The sequence below is a fragment of the Triplophysa rosa genome, linkage group LG4 (genome assembly GCF_024868665.1).
Source record: "Triplophysa rosa linkage group LG4, Trosa_1v2, whole genome shotgun sequence".
Classification (NCBI taxonomy): Eukaryota; Metazoa; Chordata; class Actinopteri; order Cypriniformes; family Nemacheilidae; genus Triplophysa; species Triplophysa rosa.
Window position 1 is genome coordinate 24,126,382 of NC_079893.1, and position 22,174 is coordinate 24,148,555.

Here is a 22,174-nt window from a genome sequence, read left to right on the forward strand (position 1 = left end):
TGTCACATGCCGATGAGTCTTCGCAGCCAACACCTTACGTTTGTACTTTGTAGCTAAACAACGACGTGTTTCTGTTCAGTCTGAGCTAGCGGAATCTTCTGAGGAAGATTTCACAGAGAAGACTGACATTTGTTATATTCTTAGCAAAAGCGACGAAGTGCACGTGCCTCGAGAGTTAAACACGGCTGCTTAAAGACACGCCGCTCATGGCGGGAGGAAGTAAAAACCGGTTTTAAATGCGACGCGCGAAAAGTGATGGTGCATTTTTTTAATCAAAGGACCGATGATTATTACTGAATACCTTTTTTTCTAATAACGTACATTACACTTATTGTATTATATGTCACGCTATACGTTCTCAGCCTACCACACAGCATAGCCTACCTTTCTGACAATTTTGTCCTCCGGGATCTCAATTGTTTCCATGCTGCCTGCTCCCATTGACATTTTCTTCTGAGATGAGCATTAATGCTTTTCTTTCACTATGTTGACCGTTTCCTCTGCTCAGATTCTGTTGCAGAAATGCATTCTCCATCTCCTGGACATCACTTGCCCCTCCTCTCTCCATCCATCCAGCCTCTCTCTCTCTCTCTCTCTCTCTCTCTCTCTCTCTCTCTCTCTCTCTCTCTCTCTCTCTCAATCATGGTCTTTATCGCTTTCACTCACTCTCAATCTGTTTGTTTTTAATATTGTCTCTTCATCTCTTTCTCTCTCTCATTCATACGCTTTCTTTGTCGCTCATCTGCTTTAGAGATCCTGTGGTCAAATTAAGCTCTTATTAATAAGCACAAATATAAAAAACACACACCTCGTCTATTGTCTATTATTATTCACATGAGCAGTATTTTTGTCTTGTTTGGAGGCAATTTCTTTTATTTCACATTGACTGTATTTGTTTCACATTATATATACTGTATATGTGCTAAAAGTGATTTCACTAGAGATCAGGAAAATGGTTCATTCTTTTCATTGTTTGCATCTGATTTAATCTTTTATCCTCTCTCTCAAAATCCTCTTACATGTGCATATTCTTGTCTATAATGTTTTATCTCTTATGGCTTCCGTTTCCAGAAGCCAATGCTGAAATATGAACATTTTCTTCCAAAAATCCATCGTTTTGCTTTAAGACATTTATTAACCACTTGGAGTCACATGAATTACTTTTATGAAGGATGAATTGACTTTTTGGAACTTTATAAGATTAGTGTAGCCTATATATACACTGCGTTCCAAATTATTATGCAAATTGGATTTAAGTGTCGTAAACATTTAATTTTATATTGTTCAATTAAACTTATGGATGGTATTGTGTCTCAGTGCTCTTTGGATCACTGAAATCAATCTCAGACACCTGTGATAAGTAGTTTGCCAGGTGAGCCCAATTAAAGGAAAACTACTTAAGAAGGACGTTCCACATTATTAAGCAGGCCACAGGTTTCAAGCAATATGGGAAAGAAAAAGGATCTGTCTGCTGCCGAAAAGCGTCAAATAGTGCAATGTCTTGGACAAGGTATGAAAACATTAGATATTTCACGAAAACTTAAGCGAGATCATCGTACTGTGACGAGATTTGTGGCTGATTCAGAGCACAGAAGGGTTCGTGCAGATAAAGGCAGAATGAGGAAGGTTTCTTCCAGACAAATTCATCGGATTAAGAGAGCAGCTGCAAAAATGCCATTGCAAAGCAGCAAACAGGTATTTGAAGCTGCTGGTGCCTCGGGAGTCCCGAAAACCTCAAGGTGTAGGATCCTCCAGATGCTTGCAGTTGTGCATAAACCTACTATTCGGCCACCCCTAACCAATGCTCACAAGCAGAAACGGTTGCAGTGGGCCCACACATACATGAAGACTAATTTTCAAACAGTCTTGTTTACTGATGAGTGCCGTGCAACCCTGGATGGTCCAGATGGATGGAGTAGTGGATGGTTGGTGGATGGCCACCATGTCCCAACAAGGCTGCGACGTCAGCAAGGAGGTGGCGGAGTCATGTTTTGGGCTGGAATCATGGGGAGACAGCTGGTGGGCCCCTTTAGGGTCCCTGAAGGTGTGAAAATGAACTCTGCAAGGTATGTAGAGTTTCTGACTGAGCACTTTCTTCCATGGTACAAAAAGAAGAACCATGCCTTCCGTAGCAAAATCATCTTCATGCATGACAATGCACCATCTCATGCTGCAAAGAATACCTCTGTGTCATTGGCTGCTATGGGCATAAAAGGAGAGAAACTCATGGTGTGGCCACCATCCTCCCCTGACCTCAACCCTATTGAGAACCTTTGGAGCATCCTCAAGCGAAAGATCTATGATGGTGGGAGGCAGTTAGCATCAAAACAGCAGCTCTGGGAGGCTATTCTGACATCCTGCAAAGAAATTCAATCAGAAACTATCCAAAAACTCACAAGTTCAATGGATGCAAGAATTGTGAAGGTGATATCAAAGAAGGGGTCCTATGTTAACATGTAACTTGCCCTGTTAGGATGTTTTTGATTGAAATAGCTTTTGATTTCAGTAAATATGACCTCCTAATGCTGCAAATTCAACAAATGACCATTTTCAGTTTTTTACAACCTATGAAATGTTTTCAAACTCTGTTGTGCATAATAATTTGGAACAGTGCATTTTGAGTTTTTCATTTTTTAAATAAATACTGTTGTCAGTGGGAGGTTTGTTCAATAAAATTCCAAATGTACCCTAACTGTTGATTACTTGAAAATTATACTGACTGTCATTTGCATCGACAAATTAGGAAAACCAGAGAAAGATATCATTTGCATAATAATTTGGAACCCAGTGTAGGCTACAGAATGTCCATTCAATAATCGTGACCTTTGGTGGATGGAACCCAATTCCCATCAGAAATGTTCATCAGTTCTAAAGCTAAAAATACATAACAGGGGTTTCACTTGATTGTACGTAATGTTACACTTAAAGGTCCAGTGTATGAAATATAACTGCATCTAGCGGTGAGGTTTGCAAATTGCAACCAATGGCTCACTCCAACCCTCCCCCCTTTTTACATTTAAATTTATGCAGCAGAATTCATAGCTTATCCAAGCTATACGTTTTTATCAGTTTGTGTGTTCATGGAATCGAACCCACGATCTTTTGCTCAACCACTGTGCCACAGGAAATCCTTTTAACTATGTATGTACAGTATGCAGAGGCGGATTAACCACATGGGCAATTGGGCGAGTGCCCGAAGGGGCACCAAGACTTTAGGGGCACCAAATAAACCAGCAATACAAAATAAACAATTTATAAATGTACATAAGCACTTGTTTTTTAAGACTTAAGTCACGCATCTGCGCTAAATAGGCGTGGCACTATGCAGGAATGCCCAACTTTCAGATAAAAATGGTTCTGTCCCCCGCACTTTTTTGACACACCTCCGCCAACATTTTTGACCGTGTTATCTGGTTTGTTACATAGATTTGAGTGAACTAACATTCAGTCAATCACAAGTGAGTGTTATGAGGCGAGTCGTCTTAAGATTCAAACAGATGGAAGCGGGAACGGTGCAGAGCGCATTGTTGTAGCGGCGACTAAAAATGTGGGGATTAGCACTGATTAATAAAGGTGTATATACTGTATATACATGGCATGCGTCAGAAATAAGATGGTATAGTGCCGATAATGCATGCTATAATAGTATGTGGAGGTAAGGGCACTATTTAAGGTCCAAACCTGCGTTTTAAAGTGAAAGTGAAGAACGGTGTCATCAGTATAGCAATCAATTCATATGTGTACTTTTTAGTGGAGTACACTTTTATCGCAGTACTTATGTGATTGTTTAGGAGTCTGTAAGAAGAATATACACATACTGTGCTTAAAAAGAGCGTTTGAATAGCTGTATAGCAGTTAAAATAGTAATAATAACGTTTCATGTTATGTTTATAAATAACCTTGCTATACATTGTAATCTGGTGAATGCCACTTTGGTGAATTAAATTTCCAATGTCCTGAAAATCTGTACATTGTTCCATATTTGTCCCCCTAATGTGAATACATACATGCAAACTATAGGCCTACATAGGTTTTATATATATATTGTTAAATTGTTAAAATTTGTTAAAAATGCTTGATGAAAAGAGTTGTTTTTTTGTGTTCTTTTCTACAAAAGTGTCATGTTAATGTCTAATTCTTGTAAGATAGTATATTGTAAATTGCTGAGTTTCATTCTTATAAAATGTATAATGTATATATTTTCATATCTTTAAATACAATACAATAATGACACAGAAGCAGAAGTTCAAATGCAGATTCCTAGATGGAGAACATATGAAGAGTTTTGAAGTCCGTTTTTAAATTTCAAAAATCATGTTTTTTTATTGTGCATTCCAATTAATATCAATCAAACTGCAGTTGGTTTGTTTTGATTTAAGCCATACTAACTCAAAAAAATACAGCTACCTAACACAATAAAAACATGATAACATAATAAAAAACATGATTTTTTTTAAACGGAGACTCTTCATATATACACACTGCTCTAGTATCACTTTCGTTGCGGTAGCTCGTTGATATAACCAGAGCACTGTTTGTGTTCGTGCGTAAGAATTTCTTTTATGTTTGCTAGGAACCCAAACTTTGCTTTATTATTCACATTTCTACTAAATGGACCTTTCCATATATTATTGTTTATTGTCGCTGATGTCTAATTCTTCGTTTCAACCCGCCCAAAGCGTCACACTTGTCTAAGCCAATAAGCTGTTCTTAATCATTAACCAATGAAAGTTGAAGTTGGCGGGGCGACACATGTCCTTCCGCCTAATGTGTCGTACCGCCCCCTCGTCCAAACTGCACTCTGGCTCTGGTCTGGGGTACTTGGAAAAAATGCCCCACGTCAAGCTCCTTTGTCACAGCTAACTAATGACAGAGACCTGTCGTTTCCATAACAACATGCGAGGAACGTGATTGGTCGAGAAGGCTCAAGCTCGAAAAAATAAAATGGCAGCCGAAACGCCCGTTGGAGGATAGTTTTGTATAAATCTAAGTTTTCACTTTCAGCAACTTCTGATTGCATTTCTAGCGAGAACCAGCAATCATCGATTCAAGAAGTGAACATGCACCTTTGTTTATATATTGGTGTGTGTAGAAGTAACATTAGCTGCAGCTAACGTCACAGTTCAGAGCAGGCTACACACACAACAGCCGTGCATGCTCTCTTCACGGCGTTCTTGTGAAATAATACTAACGTTACTTATAATAATAAGTAAACAAGCACACCGCTCCGCTGAAAACACCACTTACCGGGAGCCGCGAACAGTATGTAGGCTATAAAAAACTGGATGAGTAACAACTTTTTATTACTGAACTCGGACAAAACGGAAGTGTTACTTATTGGACCGAAAACTGCTATAAGTAACAACCAAGAATACTGTTTAACTATTGACGGATGTTCCATAAAACCCTCGTCGTCAGCAAAGAATCTTGGCGTTCTATTCGATAGTAATCTGTCATTTGAGAGCCACGTCGCCAACACCTGTAAAATTGCGTTTTTCCATTTTAAGAATATATCTAAACTACGTCATATGCTGTCAATCTCAGATGCAGAGAAGTTAATTCATGCATTCATGACATCAAGACTAGACTACTGTAATGCACTGTTAGGTGGTTGCCCTGCAGGCTTATTACAAAAACTCCAATTGGTCCAAAACGCGGCAGCTCGAGTTCTTACATGTACAAAAAAGTATGAACATATTAGCCCGGTTCTGTCAACCTTGCACTGGTTACCTATAAAGCATCGCGTTAACTTTAAAATCTTGCTTATTACCTATAAAGCCTTACATGGTTTAGCACCTCAGTACTTGAATGAACTCCTTTTGTATTACAGTCCTTCACGTGCATTACGCTCTCAGGCGTCCTGTCAGTTGGTAATACCTTGGTGTGCTCTCACTGAGCGTGTGTGTGTGTGTGTGTGTGTGTGTGTGTGTGTGTGTGTGTGTGTGTGTGTGTGTGTGTGTGTGTGTGTGTACGTACGTGTGTGTGTTGTGTGTGTGTGCGTGCGTGTGTGTGTGTGTCTCTGTGTGTGTGTGTGTTGGTGCGTGTGCGTGTTGTGTGTGTGGAGTGTTTTGTGTGTGGGTGTGTCTGTCTTCTGTGTTTTCAACCTTTTCTTGTTTTTGCAGGTACAACTTTGATTGTTTTGTTTGTAGTCAATGTGTCTCATGTGCAGCTGCTTTGTAACAATGAAAATTGTAAAAGCGCTATATAAATAAAGTTGAGTTGAGTTGAGTTGAGCTATCCTGGCAATGCGAAGCTAGTGAAGGCGTCTGAACGTGAGGAGTCGTCCCAGTCAGATGGTGTCGTCAGGTGAAAGGTCATCACGTGAGTCATTTATTTAGGGTTAAATGATTATTCGTTCATTTTTAAGTTAGATTGAGCAGGCCTTCAGAAAATGGCCTTTAATTACAAAAAGAATATTTTTTTGCCTTGACAAAAGGGCACTTTCGGCATTAAGGGCCAAAGAGGCACGTGCTCAAGCACCCTCCCCTGCACATGCCTGGTCTTGTGCAAAACACATCCCTGAACCCAAGACCACCGTAATAACCATCATCCTGAGGTATGTTGAAATTTTGTTTTTGTTTATGTATACTGTATGTTTCGACAAGAGTTTTTTGTTGAGTCAGAGAAAACATTTATTATTGTCTGCATTGTCTGTTTGTTCTTCTTGCTGTTTCTAATTCAACGGAAGCAGGGAGACATATACACTCTTAAAAAAAGCTTAAAATATTCTTCACAGCGCTGCCATTGAAGAACCATTTCAGGATCCACAAAGAACCATTCAGCCAAAGGTTCTTTACATAAACATCTCTTTCTCACATTTTGTGAAACAGAAAGGTTTTTGGGAAGTCAAAGGTTCTTTATCGAACCATTTGTACAAAAAAGGTTATTCTAGGGCATCCTAAAGCACCTTTATTTTTAAGAGTGTATCAGAAATTAGATTTTGGGAAGTACACTTTGGAAAGTGTGTCACCAGTCTTTTATCAAACCTCATATTACTCAGAAGAACAGAAATGTTGGTGTTAATATCCAGTAAATATGTTTTATATCATGTTTTAAAAAGCTTCCTTGTTGTAGGGTGCTTGAGCATGTCAGTTCCTGACCTAACCAAAACATGTACTTAGAAAACAGTGATAAAATTGTGGAGAGTTGTAGAGAGCGAACATTTTGAGAAAAATGAAAAGAGATATGTGGGTTGAAGTCAAATGATGTAATTAGGGATGAACTCATAATAATTTTTTCAATTACATTTTTTCAGATACCGACATTTGTCATTTGCTGCCGTTTGGCATTAAAATATGTTTTAATCAGACATCAGTCATCTTGCTGTTTATAAAATAACAACCATTTGTTTCCAGACCAATATAAAAATCTTTATTTACTTGAGTTTATAATAAACATATTATTAAAATGTAACAAATTGTTGTCTCTGATTCGCTAAATAGGACTAGGTGTTATAATCCCACTATTTCAGCACAGTTGAATTGCCCAATAGGACATTTCCCACGCCTTATGCATTTACATTTAGTCATTTAGCTGACGCTTTTATCCAAAGCAACTTACAAGTTGTGTAAGCAATCGAAGCAATTGGGTCAACATTAGGACAACAAAAAGCATAACTGGAATAAAACATGTCTCACAAAGCCTACTAGAGTGTACAGAGCTACGTTTTTTTTAAATATATATATAGAGATAGATAGAGTAGAAAAGATATAGAAGTCAGAAATGATCAGTCAGGTGCTGACGGAAGAGATGTGTTTTCAGCCGATTCTTAAAGATGGCCACAGAATCTGCTGATCTTGTAGCAGCAGGCAGATCATTCCACAAATGTGGAACCGATCCAGAGAAGGCTTGTGAGAGCGATTTTTTTTACCTTTTTGGGATGGCACCACAAGACGTCATTCATTTGCAGAGCGTAGGGATCTGGCGGGTACATAAGTCTGCAGATGGGGGGTGCCAAACCAGTGGTGGACTTGTAGGCCAGGAGCAGAGTCTTGAATTTGATGCGAGCGACTATAGGGAGCCAATGTAACTTAATGAAGAGAGGGGTGATGTGTGCTCTCTTCGGTTCATTGAAGACCACTCTTGCCGCTGCATTCTGGATCATCTGTAGAGGTTTTGTTGTGCAAGCAGGAAGTCCAGCTAGTAGCGCATTGCAATAGTCCAGTCTGGACAGAACAAGAGCCTGGACTAGGACCTGCGTAGCATGCTCGGATAGGAAAGGTCTAATTTCCCTGATATTGTAGGGGATGAATCTACAAGACCGAGTGGTGCTGGCAACCTGATCTGTGAAGTTTAGCTGATCATCGATCACCACTCCCAGGTTTCTGGCCGTTCTGGAAGATGTGATGGTTGATGAGCCCAGTTGAATGGAGAAGTTGTGATGGATCTTAGGGTCAGACGGGATTACAAGCAGTTCTGTTTTTGCAAGGTTCAGCTGCAAGTGATGGTCCTTCATCCAGAGCGAAATGTTCCTCAGGCATGCTGAAATGCCTGCAGAAACAGTCGGATCATCAGGCTGAAATGACAGATGGAATTGTTTATCATCCGCATAGCAGTGATAGGAAAAGCCATGTTTCCGAATGACAGAGCCTTGGGATGTCATGTATACAGAAAAGAGCAACGGCCCAAGCACTGAGCCCTGAGGCACCCCTGTATCGAGATGTTGGGACTCAGAAACCTCACCTCTCCAGGATACTCTAAATGACCTACCTGAGAGGTAAGATCTGAACCATTGTAGCACCATTCCAGAGACACCCATAGCCTTGAGGGTCGACAGGAGGATGTGGTGGTTAACGGTGTCAAAGGCGGCACATAGATCCAGTAGGATGACGGGGGAAGCAGTCAAGAATATGAATAGAGGAAAGGAGGTCTGAGGTTTCACTGAGTTCGTCGGGTAGGCATCCTCTGTGTTTGGGGGATAAATGATTATAGAAATACATAGCATACTTACCTTTCCTTGCTATTATCAGAGAGACATCTCATGAGTTGTGTGTCCGATCCCCCTTTCAGCACATCCATTATCCTGAAAGATGCTTTTTGGTGAGGTATTAAAAGGTCTGACATTTTTGTCAAAATTGAGTTATTCACATATTTTTAAAGTGAAAGTGACCTATTAGTCAGATATGGTGACCCATACCCGAAATGTGACCTCTGCATTTAACCTATCCAGAGAGTAGTGAACACACGCACAGCAAGTCGTGAACACACACGTACACCCAGAGCAGTGGGCAGCTATCACTGCAGCGCCCGGGGAGCAAGTTGCCTTGCTCAAGGGCACCTCAGTCATTACCCGCCGGCCCTGGGAATCAAACCGGCAAACTTCTGGTCACGAGTCCGACTCTCTAACCATTAGGCCCATTTCATCTTCAAATGGTCAAATGGAATACAACAACTTTGAAACATGTTATCTCAAACTGAATGCAGATAAAACTTTATAATTCCAAGACAACAAAATGCTGACATTATATATTTCACTTGGAACTATATAAAGTTACTCAAATACTTTAAAAACGTCATAGAATTTATTTATATTCTGATTTCAGGCAGACAAAAAATCTTGTCAGTTTTGCTATAAGTCATGTTGTTTTGCTTAAGACAGTATCTGCAAATAGACAACCATCAACTATAACTTAAAAGTGTATTAGATAATTAATATGGAACATATGCAACCCCCCAGCGTATATTTCATATACATAATATTTCATTTCATTTACCAATGAACAGCCTTTGCTATAAAGATATTGTATGTGACTCATTTACTGTATTCTGTGATCGCAATAAGGTCAAGGCCCGAAGAAAAGGTGAGGTCAAATTTTGGAATGTTTCCAAGGATCATAATTTAGAATTTGTAGGGGTTTGTAGCACTTTGTAGGGGGCTCTCCCCAATAATTTATTGAGGTTTTATGGTGGCAACACTTATCTGACTCTCTTAGACAGCACAAAACCATGGTGAAATATACCCTTATTTCCAAAAATCATACTTTAGCTTTATTATTCTGCTGGCTCAAATACATAGGCCTATTACTTTCTTCTCATTTCACATAATCTCAGTGCTGTGCAAATAACTATATTCATTTTTTATCTGTGTGCTAAACGAAGCAAGGGAGTTACATTTAAGCTATTTTAAAGCATGAAGAAATTATTATCAGAGGACATATCGTGGCTGTCCTTCTAAAACCTTGGGTGTTCAAATTTGCTGTTTTTCAGAAAATGGAAAAACACTGTGATTTTTAAATGATCCAATACGGTGTTGTCAAAGTTGACAAGCACTTTTTAATACATTTTATTAGTTAGATTTTGCAAAACCGAGTGACAAACATAATGGGTATAACATTGATTTAGCAGCAATACGCTATTTTGATGATCAACAAGGAACTGTTAAATACACAATTCAAATTTTTCAATTTACTGAAAGGATATAACACATATGGTGGTAAAATACATTTCTGTCTTGATAATGTAATATAGACCCTTCATGGTTAATCATTTGCTGAGCTTTGACACTTGTTAACTTCAGGACACTGTGGGATGTGACATGTATATATATGTGTGTGTACATCATCAATGTGCAACAAGAAGTCATATCGGTGCAACAGGCGATTTGAAATAAAAGGACACTAAGGAGTAAGGAAATCATTAATATTTTTATTAATTCATAATAAATGTTTTATTTTTGTATTATTTTCTTTTTGAAGAGTTAAATTTAATTCACAAATTGGTAACACTTTACAATAAATTTATTTGTTAACATTAGTAACATAAACAATGAACAATACTTCTAAAGCATGTATGCATTTACTTTTTTTTTTTTTAAGTCAAACAGCTAACATCAGCAAATATTAACAAGGATTAACAAATGCTGAAAAACTATATTGCTCTTTGTTAGTTTAGGTTAGCTAATGCATTTACTAATGTTAACAAATACATCTTATTGTAAAGTGTTACCTGTTGGTTCTCCCAGTTTAATAAAAATGAAAGTTTGACAAAGTAAAATAACACTCTGTTTTCCATATCAAGCAATCTACATAGAAAATGTTTGTCTGTGTTCTGATAATTCAGATGATGATGAAGTCATCAGTGTCTGCTGTGGCCCTGATGGCATTAGTGGCCTCCAGTGCCCAGGCATTCCTGTCTTTTGGCGGTAATGGAAACACACATGTAACCATTTATGGTTACGCCATCATGATGAAGATCTATGAGGTGTGTAAAGCAGTGGCTAAATCTGAGGGAAGAGAATTCGAACCAACGGTGAGTAGTGTTCAGATAGTTTGTACTGTTATTCAGCCTACATTTTTATGTAATTTATTCTTGAATTTGTTGTTAGGTGTAAGGTAAGGTGTCAGTATCAGAGGTGGACAGTGCTTGCGTATTATTAATCTCAAGTACATTTGGAAGCATCTATGTTTTTACTTAAGAAAAATGTACTTTATTAAAAAGCATGATACTTTTTACTCCTACGTTTCATAAATACATGTTAATTTTTATTTTAATACAATAAAAAAATCCAGTACTTTCTTACTTTCTTATTTTTGCTCAGACATTTTACTTCAGTAAAAGAAAGGTAAAAACAGTTAAAAATATACTTAAAAAATGTACTTGGGTAAAAATACTTGAGTTAAAAAAGTACTGTCCACCTCTGCTCAAAATACAAAGCGATTTTTTTTTCTTGTTTTATAAAGAAGCTTCACACTGGTTTTTGTCTGTTTTATAATACTTTGATTTTTTTTAATGACAGCATTTCATGTGGAATATTTGTTATATTATATGTAAATTAATGTAAATTATACCAAATTACATTACATTATTTTTATGTTTGGGTAAGGTTTTCTTATCATTTTAATGTTTTCCTGTTTCCGTGGTCTGAATGGAACTGAATCAGTCTGAATTCAGCCTGACTGAGTCAGATGAACCTCATGCTCTTTTGTCTAAATTGAAACAATAAAATTTGGACTGAATTTTAAGTTATTATTGAATTAAAATCTTCAGAAGACTTTTTCAATGTACAAAATTATGTTTTGGTAAACTATTTTTTATGTTTTGTTTCACCTAAACACAGGGATCATCAGTAGAAGAACTCTTACGTGCCTGCATGGGAACGGCCACAGGTGAGGTTTCAGGGGCCAAGCTCCTCACGGCATTAAATCAAATCTACATGCAAAACGGTCTGGTGGACCGTGACTTCATGAGCAGCGCACCACACCATTTCAACAACGAGGCCTTCAGTGAGGGACGTAACCTCATCATCCAAGGAATAGCAGCCGTTAAAGCTAACATCCGCGCAGACAACCTTCAGTCAGCCCGAGAAATACTAGGCAGAGTGTGTCACACACTGCAGGTGTTGGATGGCAACATGTTCAAACATTTTAAAAGATAATGTTTTATAAATTTTAATAAGTAACCAATGATTCAAAATCGCTAAATATTTTTTTCAGGATTTCTACAGCCACAGTAACTGGGCTGAATTGGGTTACAAAAGTCCATATGCCAATCTCATCAGACCGGATCTTACTATTGAGAACACAGCAGGTACAAACAACCAGTGGGTAGATGATGTGCTTTAAGTGTTGACATGGCCATCGATTTTTTATTATAACTGGAGGTTAAAGGTTGGAGTGATAAAATAATGTAACACCAATGTGTAAATATCATATTGTTGTAAAATAAATCTGTGTTGACTAAGAATGGTCATAAACAGAAGGAAATGTAATCACTTTTACCCATCTGTAGTTCTTATCTGAGTCCATGTCAGGGTTATTAAAACTTATACCATGGTCTGTTTGAATACTGGATTCTGATTGGCTGGAAGGTGTGCATTAAAAGCCTTTAACGCACGGGTAGCTCCAGTCAGTTTGATTACATTTAAAAATAACTGACAAAATAACCGTCATTTTCACCTGTTTGATCTAAAATGACACTGTAAACATCAATAAAAGCTTTAACTTGGCAAATAACCATGGTATAAACGGGATAATCCACAGCTATCCCCTCACTTATTACACGGCTCCTTGGAATGCTTTTGTCTCTGATTGGCAGTCGCGACATTTGCAGGTTCGTTATTCCCATAACAACCTCTCAAAACTAATAACACGGTAACCTGGATGCAGCAAATCATTTTGACAGGTTTTTTTTTACAAATTATCTATAAATATATATTTTAATAACATGTATGACATCCCAATTAACACAATTAACACCTGCCTGGACACGACCATATTCGTTGCCACGACGTACCATAATAACGTTCCAGCGACGTAACTTTGTGATTCCCATATTCGTCCTGACGACGTAACCTTGGACGTTGTTGGGACATGCGATTACCTCCTGAAGACATACCTGGAACGTACCATCGTCGCAGTGACGTACCGAATAACGTTTTGGGGACGTGATGAGCACGTCCTAACGACCAAACAGCCACGTTGTTAAAATCGTTTTTTTATCTAAACAATTATCATCCCTCACATGGAGGATTAAATTAATTAGTGATGTAATCTGTGCGTTATTCAATTTTATGCATAATTGAAGTAATTCTCTATTCAAGTATGTATAAATCACAGTATAACGATTATAAAACTCAACACAGCACTGTAACGTTACATTACAATCAGATATTTTATTTACACTGTATGACATAAATAATCAAAGACTTCAAAACAATATAGAGGATTTAAAGCAGATATTTTATGATATACACTAAAATATACACTTTGAGAGTGTGGATTATATATATACACTGTGCGTGTTAATTTGACCTTTTTTAACACTGGCGAATCAGGTTTATATTTAAGATATCATTTGATCCAGGTTTTAATTTTGCAGTAAATCTAGATTAACTTTAATTCTTTTGCTAAATTATTTTTAAACTCTGATTTATCTCTCAGTTAGGGATTAACTTTAAACCAGCTCCCGAGGAGATTTAAATAATAAAAAAACACATTTATAATAAAATGTGCGGGAAAATGATCAGAAACACATAAGCGTCATGTCGTGCTTCAGTGATGTGGTTATTGTAAATAAAAATGGAAATAAATAAAACACCTCAGCACGAGTGAGGGCACGGTGGTTTGATAAACTGGGTGGCCGGCTGTGAAGCATCAAGTTGAAGATGCCCTGCTTTCTTATGCAATACATACAAGCACAACGTCTGTGATTAAACGGGACAGGTCAGACAGACATCCTGAGAAGAGTAGTTATTTGAGCGGCACCAGTGACCAGGGACACCGGTATTGTGGGCGCCCTGTCTAAATTGTGGTCCGGTCCGATCCCGAACAGGTGCACCTCAGCCCTCGCAAACAGCCCCAGAACACGACCGACAACGACCCCCGGCAACACAATCGCCTTCATCAGGGTCCGTTCATTTAAACGCGCCAAATCGATCGAAAATCAATAAAATATGTGTTTACTCTCACATCTGTAAGGTATAAAGTAAAGAAAGAATATTAATAAAACCGCTAAAGTAATATCAGGCAGTGAGGTAAAAAGAAATGACCGTTAACATTTAAATGATGCGAGCGCGCGGCTCTTTGCAGAACAGATAAGGCGCGTGTGCGCACATATCAGACGCGCACACTAAATAAAAAGAAACGCAGTTTTAATTGTGGTATCGAATTAAACTCCTGTTAAATAGCTGTCAGAAGTCGGATTTATAGAATTCGTCTTGACATTATACCAGATTTTCCATACAATAACATAATAGATAGAAATGACCAGATTCATTAATCATGACCAGTGTCCAGGTTATCTGAAGACCAGTACACGCTACAACGTTCTCCATGGGATTAATTCAGGACATTATTTGAGGACGTGGCTGGACGTTTCTGGAACGTAAACAAAAATTCTAAGAAATGGAAGGTTGCCAAGACGTCCTCAGAACGTGGTCACAAAGCAATGTTACGTTGACCAAATGAAGACGAACTGGCGACGTCGTCAGAATCTACTGTGTTAGCTGGGATTATATAGACAAATTAATCAACCAAACTGCCTGTTCGTGACATTTGAACATCGTTTCTTACCTTAAAACCGAAAGTAAACGGCTTTTCCTCGCGGAAGGTCTGCATTGCATTCGGTAAAAATGAGCTAATACAACATTTCAAATTCACATATCATGTCCAGTTTTTGCTCATGTGGCAAGTAGCCCTGTAATAAGCAGGATAATTAACAATGTGATACCTGATCACAATGTCGGGGCTTATTTCTGCGATAACAACCGGCTGCCTGTATATTATCCCTTACCAAAACTATTAAACATTAATAAAATATTGACCTGAATATTTTTTGAAAAACTGGACAGAAATAAAAAATGTTGCCCCAGAAATAAACTGAAGTAAGTTTAAGTTAAATATTAAACCAATATTTAATAAAAACTATAATAAAAATAAAATAGTAACAAGAAGGATGTATGCATTAGCTAAAATGAACAATACTTCTACAGCATTTATTAATCTTATTACTCATTATTAGTTGCATTTATTGCTATTATTATTAATATAAACAAATACAACCTTATTGTAAAGTGTTACCAATAAATTCAACTTAAATAGTAACATAAAAAATAAACAACAAACAAAATTTCAAAAAATGAAACTAAAATTAACATGCAAACTAAAAATATTAAAATAAAAGCTTATTCAAAATATTAATAAAATTACTATAAAGCTAAAAATAAAACTATATGATGTGCCGTTTTATTGATGTACGCTGCTGTGGTTGGATCGTATATAAATACATCATAATTTTTACATCCAGATTTTAAGATGCCAACATGCAGTGACTGTGCCAGTGGCCAATGCCCAAACTCGCTACTGCCTGCCATTCTGAACGGGAAGTACCTCACTTCAGGATACATGGGGTTGTTCTCTTCTGTCAAACCTCAAGGTGAGGACACGGTTCACAGGTTTCCACCTTCATAATGTTAATCATAGAAGCCTGAGGATGAACTTAAATTTTTGCGTGAACTGTCCCTTTAAGTTGCTTAGCCTAAACATTAACTGTACTGATGTACATGTTACGTACTAATTATATTTTTACATTACAACATTATGTACTTGATATTACATTTTCATAATGTCTTTTTTTCATGTCTTTGTGAATAGGTAAATGCAGCCATGGTGGGGATGCTGATCTAAGCAGTACCCAAAATCCTCGTGGCGGAATCAGTAAGGACGAGAGCCACTCTTATAATGCTGATCTGCACAATACTGCTGTAAACCTGGCAGCTGAAGCCACCCTGGAGCTGTTAGAGGATGTCCGCGTTGTTATAGGTGACAAGGAGTACCTTCGGTATGGGCCTAGATTCCCTAGATGCATACACTTAGATATATCTATATATAGCTTTCCTGTGGCTCAGTGGTTAGAGCATGGCTCTAGCAATGCCAAGGTCATGGGTTCAATCCCGGGGATTGCACATAGTCAGAAACAAATGTATAACGCAATGTAAGTCGCTTTGGATAAAAGTGTCTGCCAAATGCATAAATATAAATGAAAATCTAACCATCAAAACACATGAGATATTCTGACAGTATAATGCAAATTGTTTACTAACATGGTATATGATAATACTGTATCTAACTTCTCCCTCTGTTTCTTCCTGCATCAGACTGATGGGTATAGCAAGTTCCGTAGTGCTGGCTTTTGTTATTGATACCACAGGCAGTATGATTGATGACATTGTAGAGGCCAAGAGAGTCGCCTACAACATCATTGACAGTAAAAAAGGAACTCAAGATGAACCATCTGAATACATTCTAGTGCCGTTTAATGATCCAGGTGAGTGCAAAATCTCTGCTGATAAGTTTTCTCTGCTCAAAAAGAATATGTTTAGATTTTTATTATCCTCACTATGGACAAAGTGACCTGATGTGGTCTGAAGAATCAAAATCTGCAGATTCCAGTACTAGTGCTAAAAGTACCAAAAAACTGACATTTTCTCTTATATCAAACCTCAAGTTGAGGAGACGTTTCATAGGTTTCCACCTTCATAATAATGAAGCCTGAGGATGAACTTTAATGTTTGCGTGAACTGAAAGTCACGCCACCGAAAAGATCGGTCTTTTTCTGTAATTTGAGGGTTTTTGCCCGTATTTCAAAAATATGTGAAAAATCGGTAAAACAAATTGTTTAAAATTTTCTTTTTGACCATTGCACATGAATTCTGAGATAAAATCAGAGCAACATGGTACCACCATCTCATGCCATAATTGTACAATGGTATTGCTATAGTACATGGCACATTTTTTTAATAATGTTATAATACATTCTGTGGAAATTTGTAGAATTCGGACCACTAATAAGGACTAGAGATCCAGATGCGATGAAGTCAGAGATTTCTAATCTCAAAGCTAATGATGGAGGAGACCTACCAGAAATGTGCTTGTCAGCTCTTCAGGTATTGCGTTTTGTCAGCCATTCAGCTTGAATTATTAAATGTGAATGGTATCAAATATACCATAAAACTGTGTTTTAAAAACCTTTTTTCTGGTCTTCGATTTTTGTATTATGCTTTATGAATATTTATAAATGTAGACTTTAGATCAACACAAACTATACACTCACTATTTACCCAATCTCTCTTTCTCTTCTCTCACTTTTGATCACCCCCATAGTTGGCTTTGGTAGGCACGCCCTCCTCCTCGCATATATATGTATTTACAGATGCTCCACCTAAAGACGTAGGGCTACAGAAAACCATAATCTCCCTCATCCGTAGCACCAAGTCAACGGTAAAGCAAAACAAAAACATGCACAAAATAAAATAAAATAGATGTTACTGACTGGTCCTTTAAATGAACTTTCAGCACTTTACAGAATGTTATAACAATGGATAATTTATTCACTGCCCCTGTCCAGGTGTCTTTCTTCATGACGTCAACAAGAAGAAGGAAGAGGGGCATAACAGCAGAGCCGCGCACAGATTTTCAAGTGTATTATGATGTGGCTTTGGCTTCTGGAGGTCAAGCCATTGAGGTCTCCAAGTCCAGCCTCTCTCAGGCCACTAACATCATTGTTGACACCTCTACTTCAGTGCTGGTACATTGTCTAATACTCACTTTTAAACTAAGAGTAGAAGTAGAAAAAGCACTCAATTCCTTTAATAATTCTTTTTTTTTAAATAATAAAATATTGACGTTAAGCATGTGGTACCTTGAGCTCTAAGGTTGTTACTTCAGTACAAACCCATACTCAATGCAATTTTTTAATGAATGACGTAACCAAGTCAGTCCCTTACATTGTTAAACTATTATATATTTGGATATGTTTTGAAACCGCAATTTTCAAACACTTTTAGAGAAATGCAACTACTGCAATATTGAGTATTACTAAAGCTTATTTTTAGCAAATAGAAACGGTCCTGCATGTATCTCCATACTTGTTGTGAATATATGCACACTTTTTCTGTGTCAGGTGACAATTCTGCAGTGTTCCAGGAGTCCAGGGTGTGTTGAGAGTTTCCCCTTCCTGCTGGATGAGTCTGTATCTAATGCTATTGTTTACGTCACAGGAAATGGCCTCGCGTACACCCTACGCAGCCCTTCGGGTAAATACAGACCCAATGTACTTTTAACTGCATGCTTCATGCACAGGTTTAAACCATGCCAACATCCAAACCACCTCAGTAACTGTTTTTCTGGAGTCTAATGGAACCTTCTTGCTCCAGGTTCGTCTCAATCTAGTACGGTTTTAAATGGAATACTGGGAACAATTCATAAAGTTGGAAACCTGCAACGAATCCAGTTGAACGGAACTGAGAAGGGCCTGTGGCACATTGACATGACATCGACTCAGCCCTACACCATAAAAATCACCGGTGAGATAAACCAACATAAAACTAAATTGTCTAAATGGACATATTGAGATGCACGATCTTCACTTTTTTGTGCTTTCATGTTATACTGCTGTATTACTTTTGTGTTTAATCTACAAGAACATCTGTTTTTCAGGTCAGAGCACTATTACGTTCATTTATGACTTTGTGGAGGAGTTCAAGGGACCCCATCCTGGTTACGCTGTTATAGATGGACATCCACCAGCAGGTTTGAACTATTTTCATGTTAAAACTATTAAATAATTCCTAACTTAAGATCATTTTTTGCCATTTGATCATTTACTTTTATGTAGGCTTTCCAGCTAAGATGTTGCTAACGCTGACCGGAGGGAAAGGTCCAGAAGTTCTGGAGGTACAGGAGGTATCTCTCGTGGACGTTTCTGGGCTCGTGGTGTCTAAAGGAACCACAGAGAAAATGAGTGATGGAAACGTCCTGGTTACAGTGACAGAGGTCCCAGAAGAGTTTGTAGTATTGCTAAAAGGGAAAGATATGATGTTCAATAGCCTGTTCCAACGACAGACCACCACGCAGATGTCTCAGTCCAATCTGACCATCAAGGTACAAACGGCATCCTTTGCTGGCACATAAAATATCAAATTTTTATAATAACATTTTCTTTGCAGACATTGTAAATTGACATTTATTTGCTTTGTGTTTCCTACCACAGGTAACGGCAGATGGGTCCATGCTACCTGGACAAGAATTTCAGCTCAATTTTACTGTTACAACCAAAGGAACGGGTGGTGTCTACACAATTCGTGCAAACACCGACAAAGACTTCAAAATGGAACACACCTCACAGTAAATTCCCTACTTAATTTTTAAAGGAACAGTACACTCAAAAAATGTAAATGTTGATAACCAAACAACATTGTCTCCCATTGACTTCCATTACATATACACAAAACCACCAAGACTTTTCTCAAAATATCATATTTTGTGCTACACAGAAGAAAGACTTATGTTTTGAATGACATGTGAATAAATGATTTTTATTTTTGGTTGAACTATCCCATTATAACTCCATTATGACTTCACTCTTACATTAGCTTAAATGAGCTCTTCTGTTTTGTCATCATCACAGACTCACTCTTGAGAGTGGAGGCAGTGTTCAAGGCAAAGTGTCTCTAAGTCCTCCTGTTGACACTGTCTCGGGCACAGACGTCACTCTTACCCTTGAAGCAGAGGCTCCCGGAGGAACCGATTCAAATTTTGCAGTGCTTCGTCTTTCTGTAGTCTCAAAGGTAACCTCACACCTAGCGTTAAGATGCGTTTTGGTTGATATTTCTTTTACACTGTTGCTTTACTTCCCCTTCCATCCAGGCGACCGACTTAACCCCTCCAGAATGCAAGATGTTCGACGTACAGGGGCATTGCTCATCCTCCTCTTGCAGCTCATCCATCTGGGAATTGTCCGTCAACATTACGGATGGGCAGGGCAGTGGTATCAAGAGCATCACCGTTCAGCAAGGCAGTGGAAAATTCACCCAGAATCAGGTGGAAGATGGTGGTGTAACCATGGTGATGGGTCATTATGAGGCCTCGTGTTGTTCACCTTCCGTGACTTTGACATCAGTTGACAAGGTGGGAAATGTTGGGAGATGCTCTTTTAAAATAGACACCAGTGCTGGCTCCGCCCTCATCAGCATGACCCTCCCGTTGTGGGCGTGTCTACTTGCATCCGCCTTGAGTTTGCTACATGACACTTTCTCTTTGTGATAAAATAGGGATCATCTAATTAAATAGACAAAATGTCCTTCACTTTATCTAAAAACATAAAGAGCTGTGAAATAGTGTGAAGTAAAGCATTTCAACCGATAGGATTATTGACTTATTGTTTCCAAATATGGAACGCTAATATGAAGTGCCTTTTCAAACCCTACATACTCCAATAATTAATTTTTATGTTGACAGGTGTGACATGGGTTTTTTATTAACATGGGTTTGATTTTATTTTATGTAATATAATTATAAAAGGTTATCTGTAAATGTTTTGTGAGATGACTTCATGTAACGTGCTTCGTGTAATGAGATCTAAACTTGATGGTTTTATTCAAGTGTAAAATAAGACTACATTAGGTTACACAAACAAATGTAATTTCAAGAACTTTTTTAGTAAATGGTGTCTTGTTTTATTGTAGTTGAGAGAAATATCTGAATTATCAAAATGCCCCAAAATGTTGCAAATATGTTTTCTAATCTGCAGTTTGGACTATTTGTCCCACTTGGGCAATTCCCTACACAGTGTAAACATAATTAAACCTTTAAACCTGTTGACTTGTGCTGTTTGCATCTTATTTTTCTAGGTGTGGTTGCCTTTAAGTTTGTCAATAGCATTTCTGTAATGCTGTATGTATGATAACGTTACACTGCCACCCAGTGGTTGAACTACTTTGCACCATTTTCCCTTTTTTCTCCTTATTTAAAGAGAAATTGTGGAGCCAACTGGTTGTTTAAAAACGGGTGATATTATTTTCGTGATCACAGTTCATGAATAAAGGCTCAAAGGCTACTTCAGAATGAATAATACTGAAATTGAAAGTGTGTGATTGTCATAACAGTATCAATGTAAACGATCCTTGGTGTCAGGCATGAATTAAATGGGTAACGAATAAAATTTTTATTGCTAAATATGCTTACACACAACAAATTGTTTTTGGTTACAGAGACTTCCAGAGCACAAAATACAGACACATTAAAACTTATCAAGAATAAAATAAATACAAATCTATATAAAAATATTGTAAACATTTACACAATAGGCAAGACATGCGTATTGAAATGTTCTCATAATCTTGTTTTTGCTAAGTACAATTTAAATATAAAGAGTTGTGCAGTATAATATAAAGACCACTACATTACAATCAGTATTGGGTAAGTTACTCTGAAAAAGTAATGAATTACTAGTTACTAATTACATATTCAATAGTGTAATTAGATTACTGTACGAATTACTCTCTCCAAAAAGTATTTAATTACTTATTACTAATTACTTTCTATATCCTACATCAAGGATAGACATGAAACGGCAATATAAATAATTCAAATAATTAATAAATAACTACATAAATTACTCTTATTAACTGACCAAAGTATACAAATGTGAGAAGGATACATTAAAGCATACATTTTAAAGTTAGACTTGTAATTTTGATGTCATTTCCACTATTGAATATATTACACAGTATTTAGTTCAATTACATCAGAAGTAACTGTAATTAAATTACAGAAAAAGAGTAATCCATTACTTTTCAAGGGAAAATTAATTAAATTACAGTAACTAATTACTTAGTAACTAGTTACACCCAACACTGATTACAACACATTTATAATTGCAGCAGCAATAAAATAGAATC

At 37.5% G+C, this 22,174-nt stretch overlaps 1 protein-coding gene across 1 annotated transcript; it reads left to right on the top strand.

Moving 5' to 3' along the window:
- The first annotated feature begins 6,041 nt into the window (after positions 1-6,041).
- vwa11 (von Willebrand factor A domain containing 11) lies at positions 6,042-21,430 on the top strand. The gene is made up of 18 exons (XM_057331127.1): positions 6,042-6,321; positions 6,437-6,556; positions 11,059-11,247; positions 12,056-12,334; positions 12,432-12,525; positions 15,742-15,870; positions 16,089-16,275; positions 16,592-16,761; positions 17,268-17,380; positions 17,598-17,714; positions 17,842-18,021; positions 18,397-18,529; positions 18,650-18,799; positions 18,933-19,025; positions 19,111-19,376; positions 19,486-19,619; positions 19,903-20,062; positions 20,142-21,430. Exons 3-18 carry the CDS (start codon positions 11,059-11,061, stop codon positions 20,535-20,537), a joined length of 2,790 nt encoding a protein of 929 aa, XP_057187110.1. The 5' UTR covers positions 6,042-6,321; positions 6,437-6,556; the 3' UTR covers positions 20,538-21,430.
- The last annotated feature ends 744 nt before the right edge of the window (positions 21,431-22,174 follow it).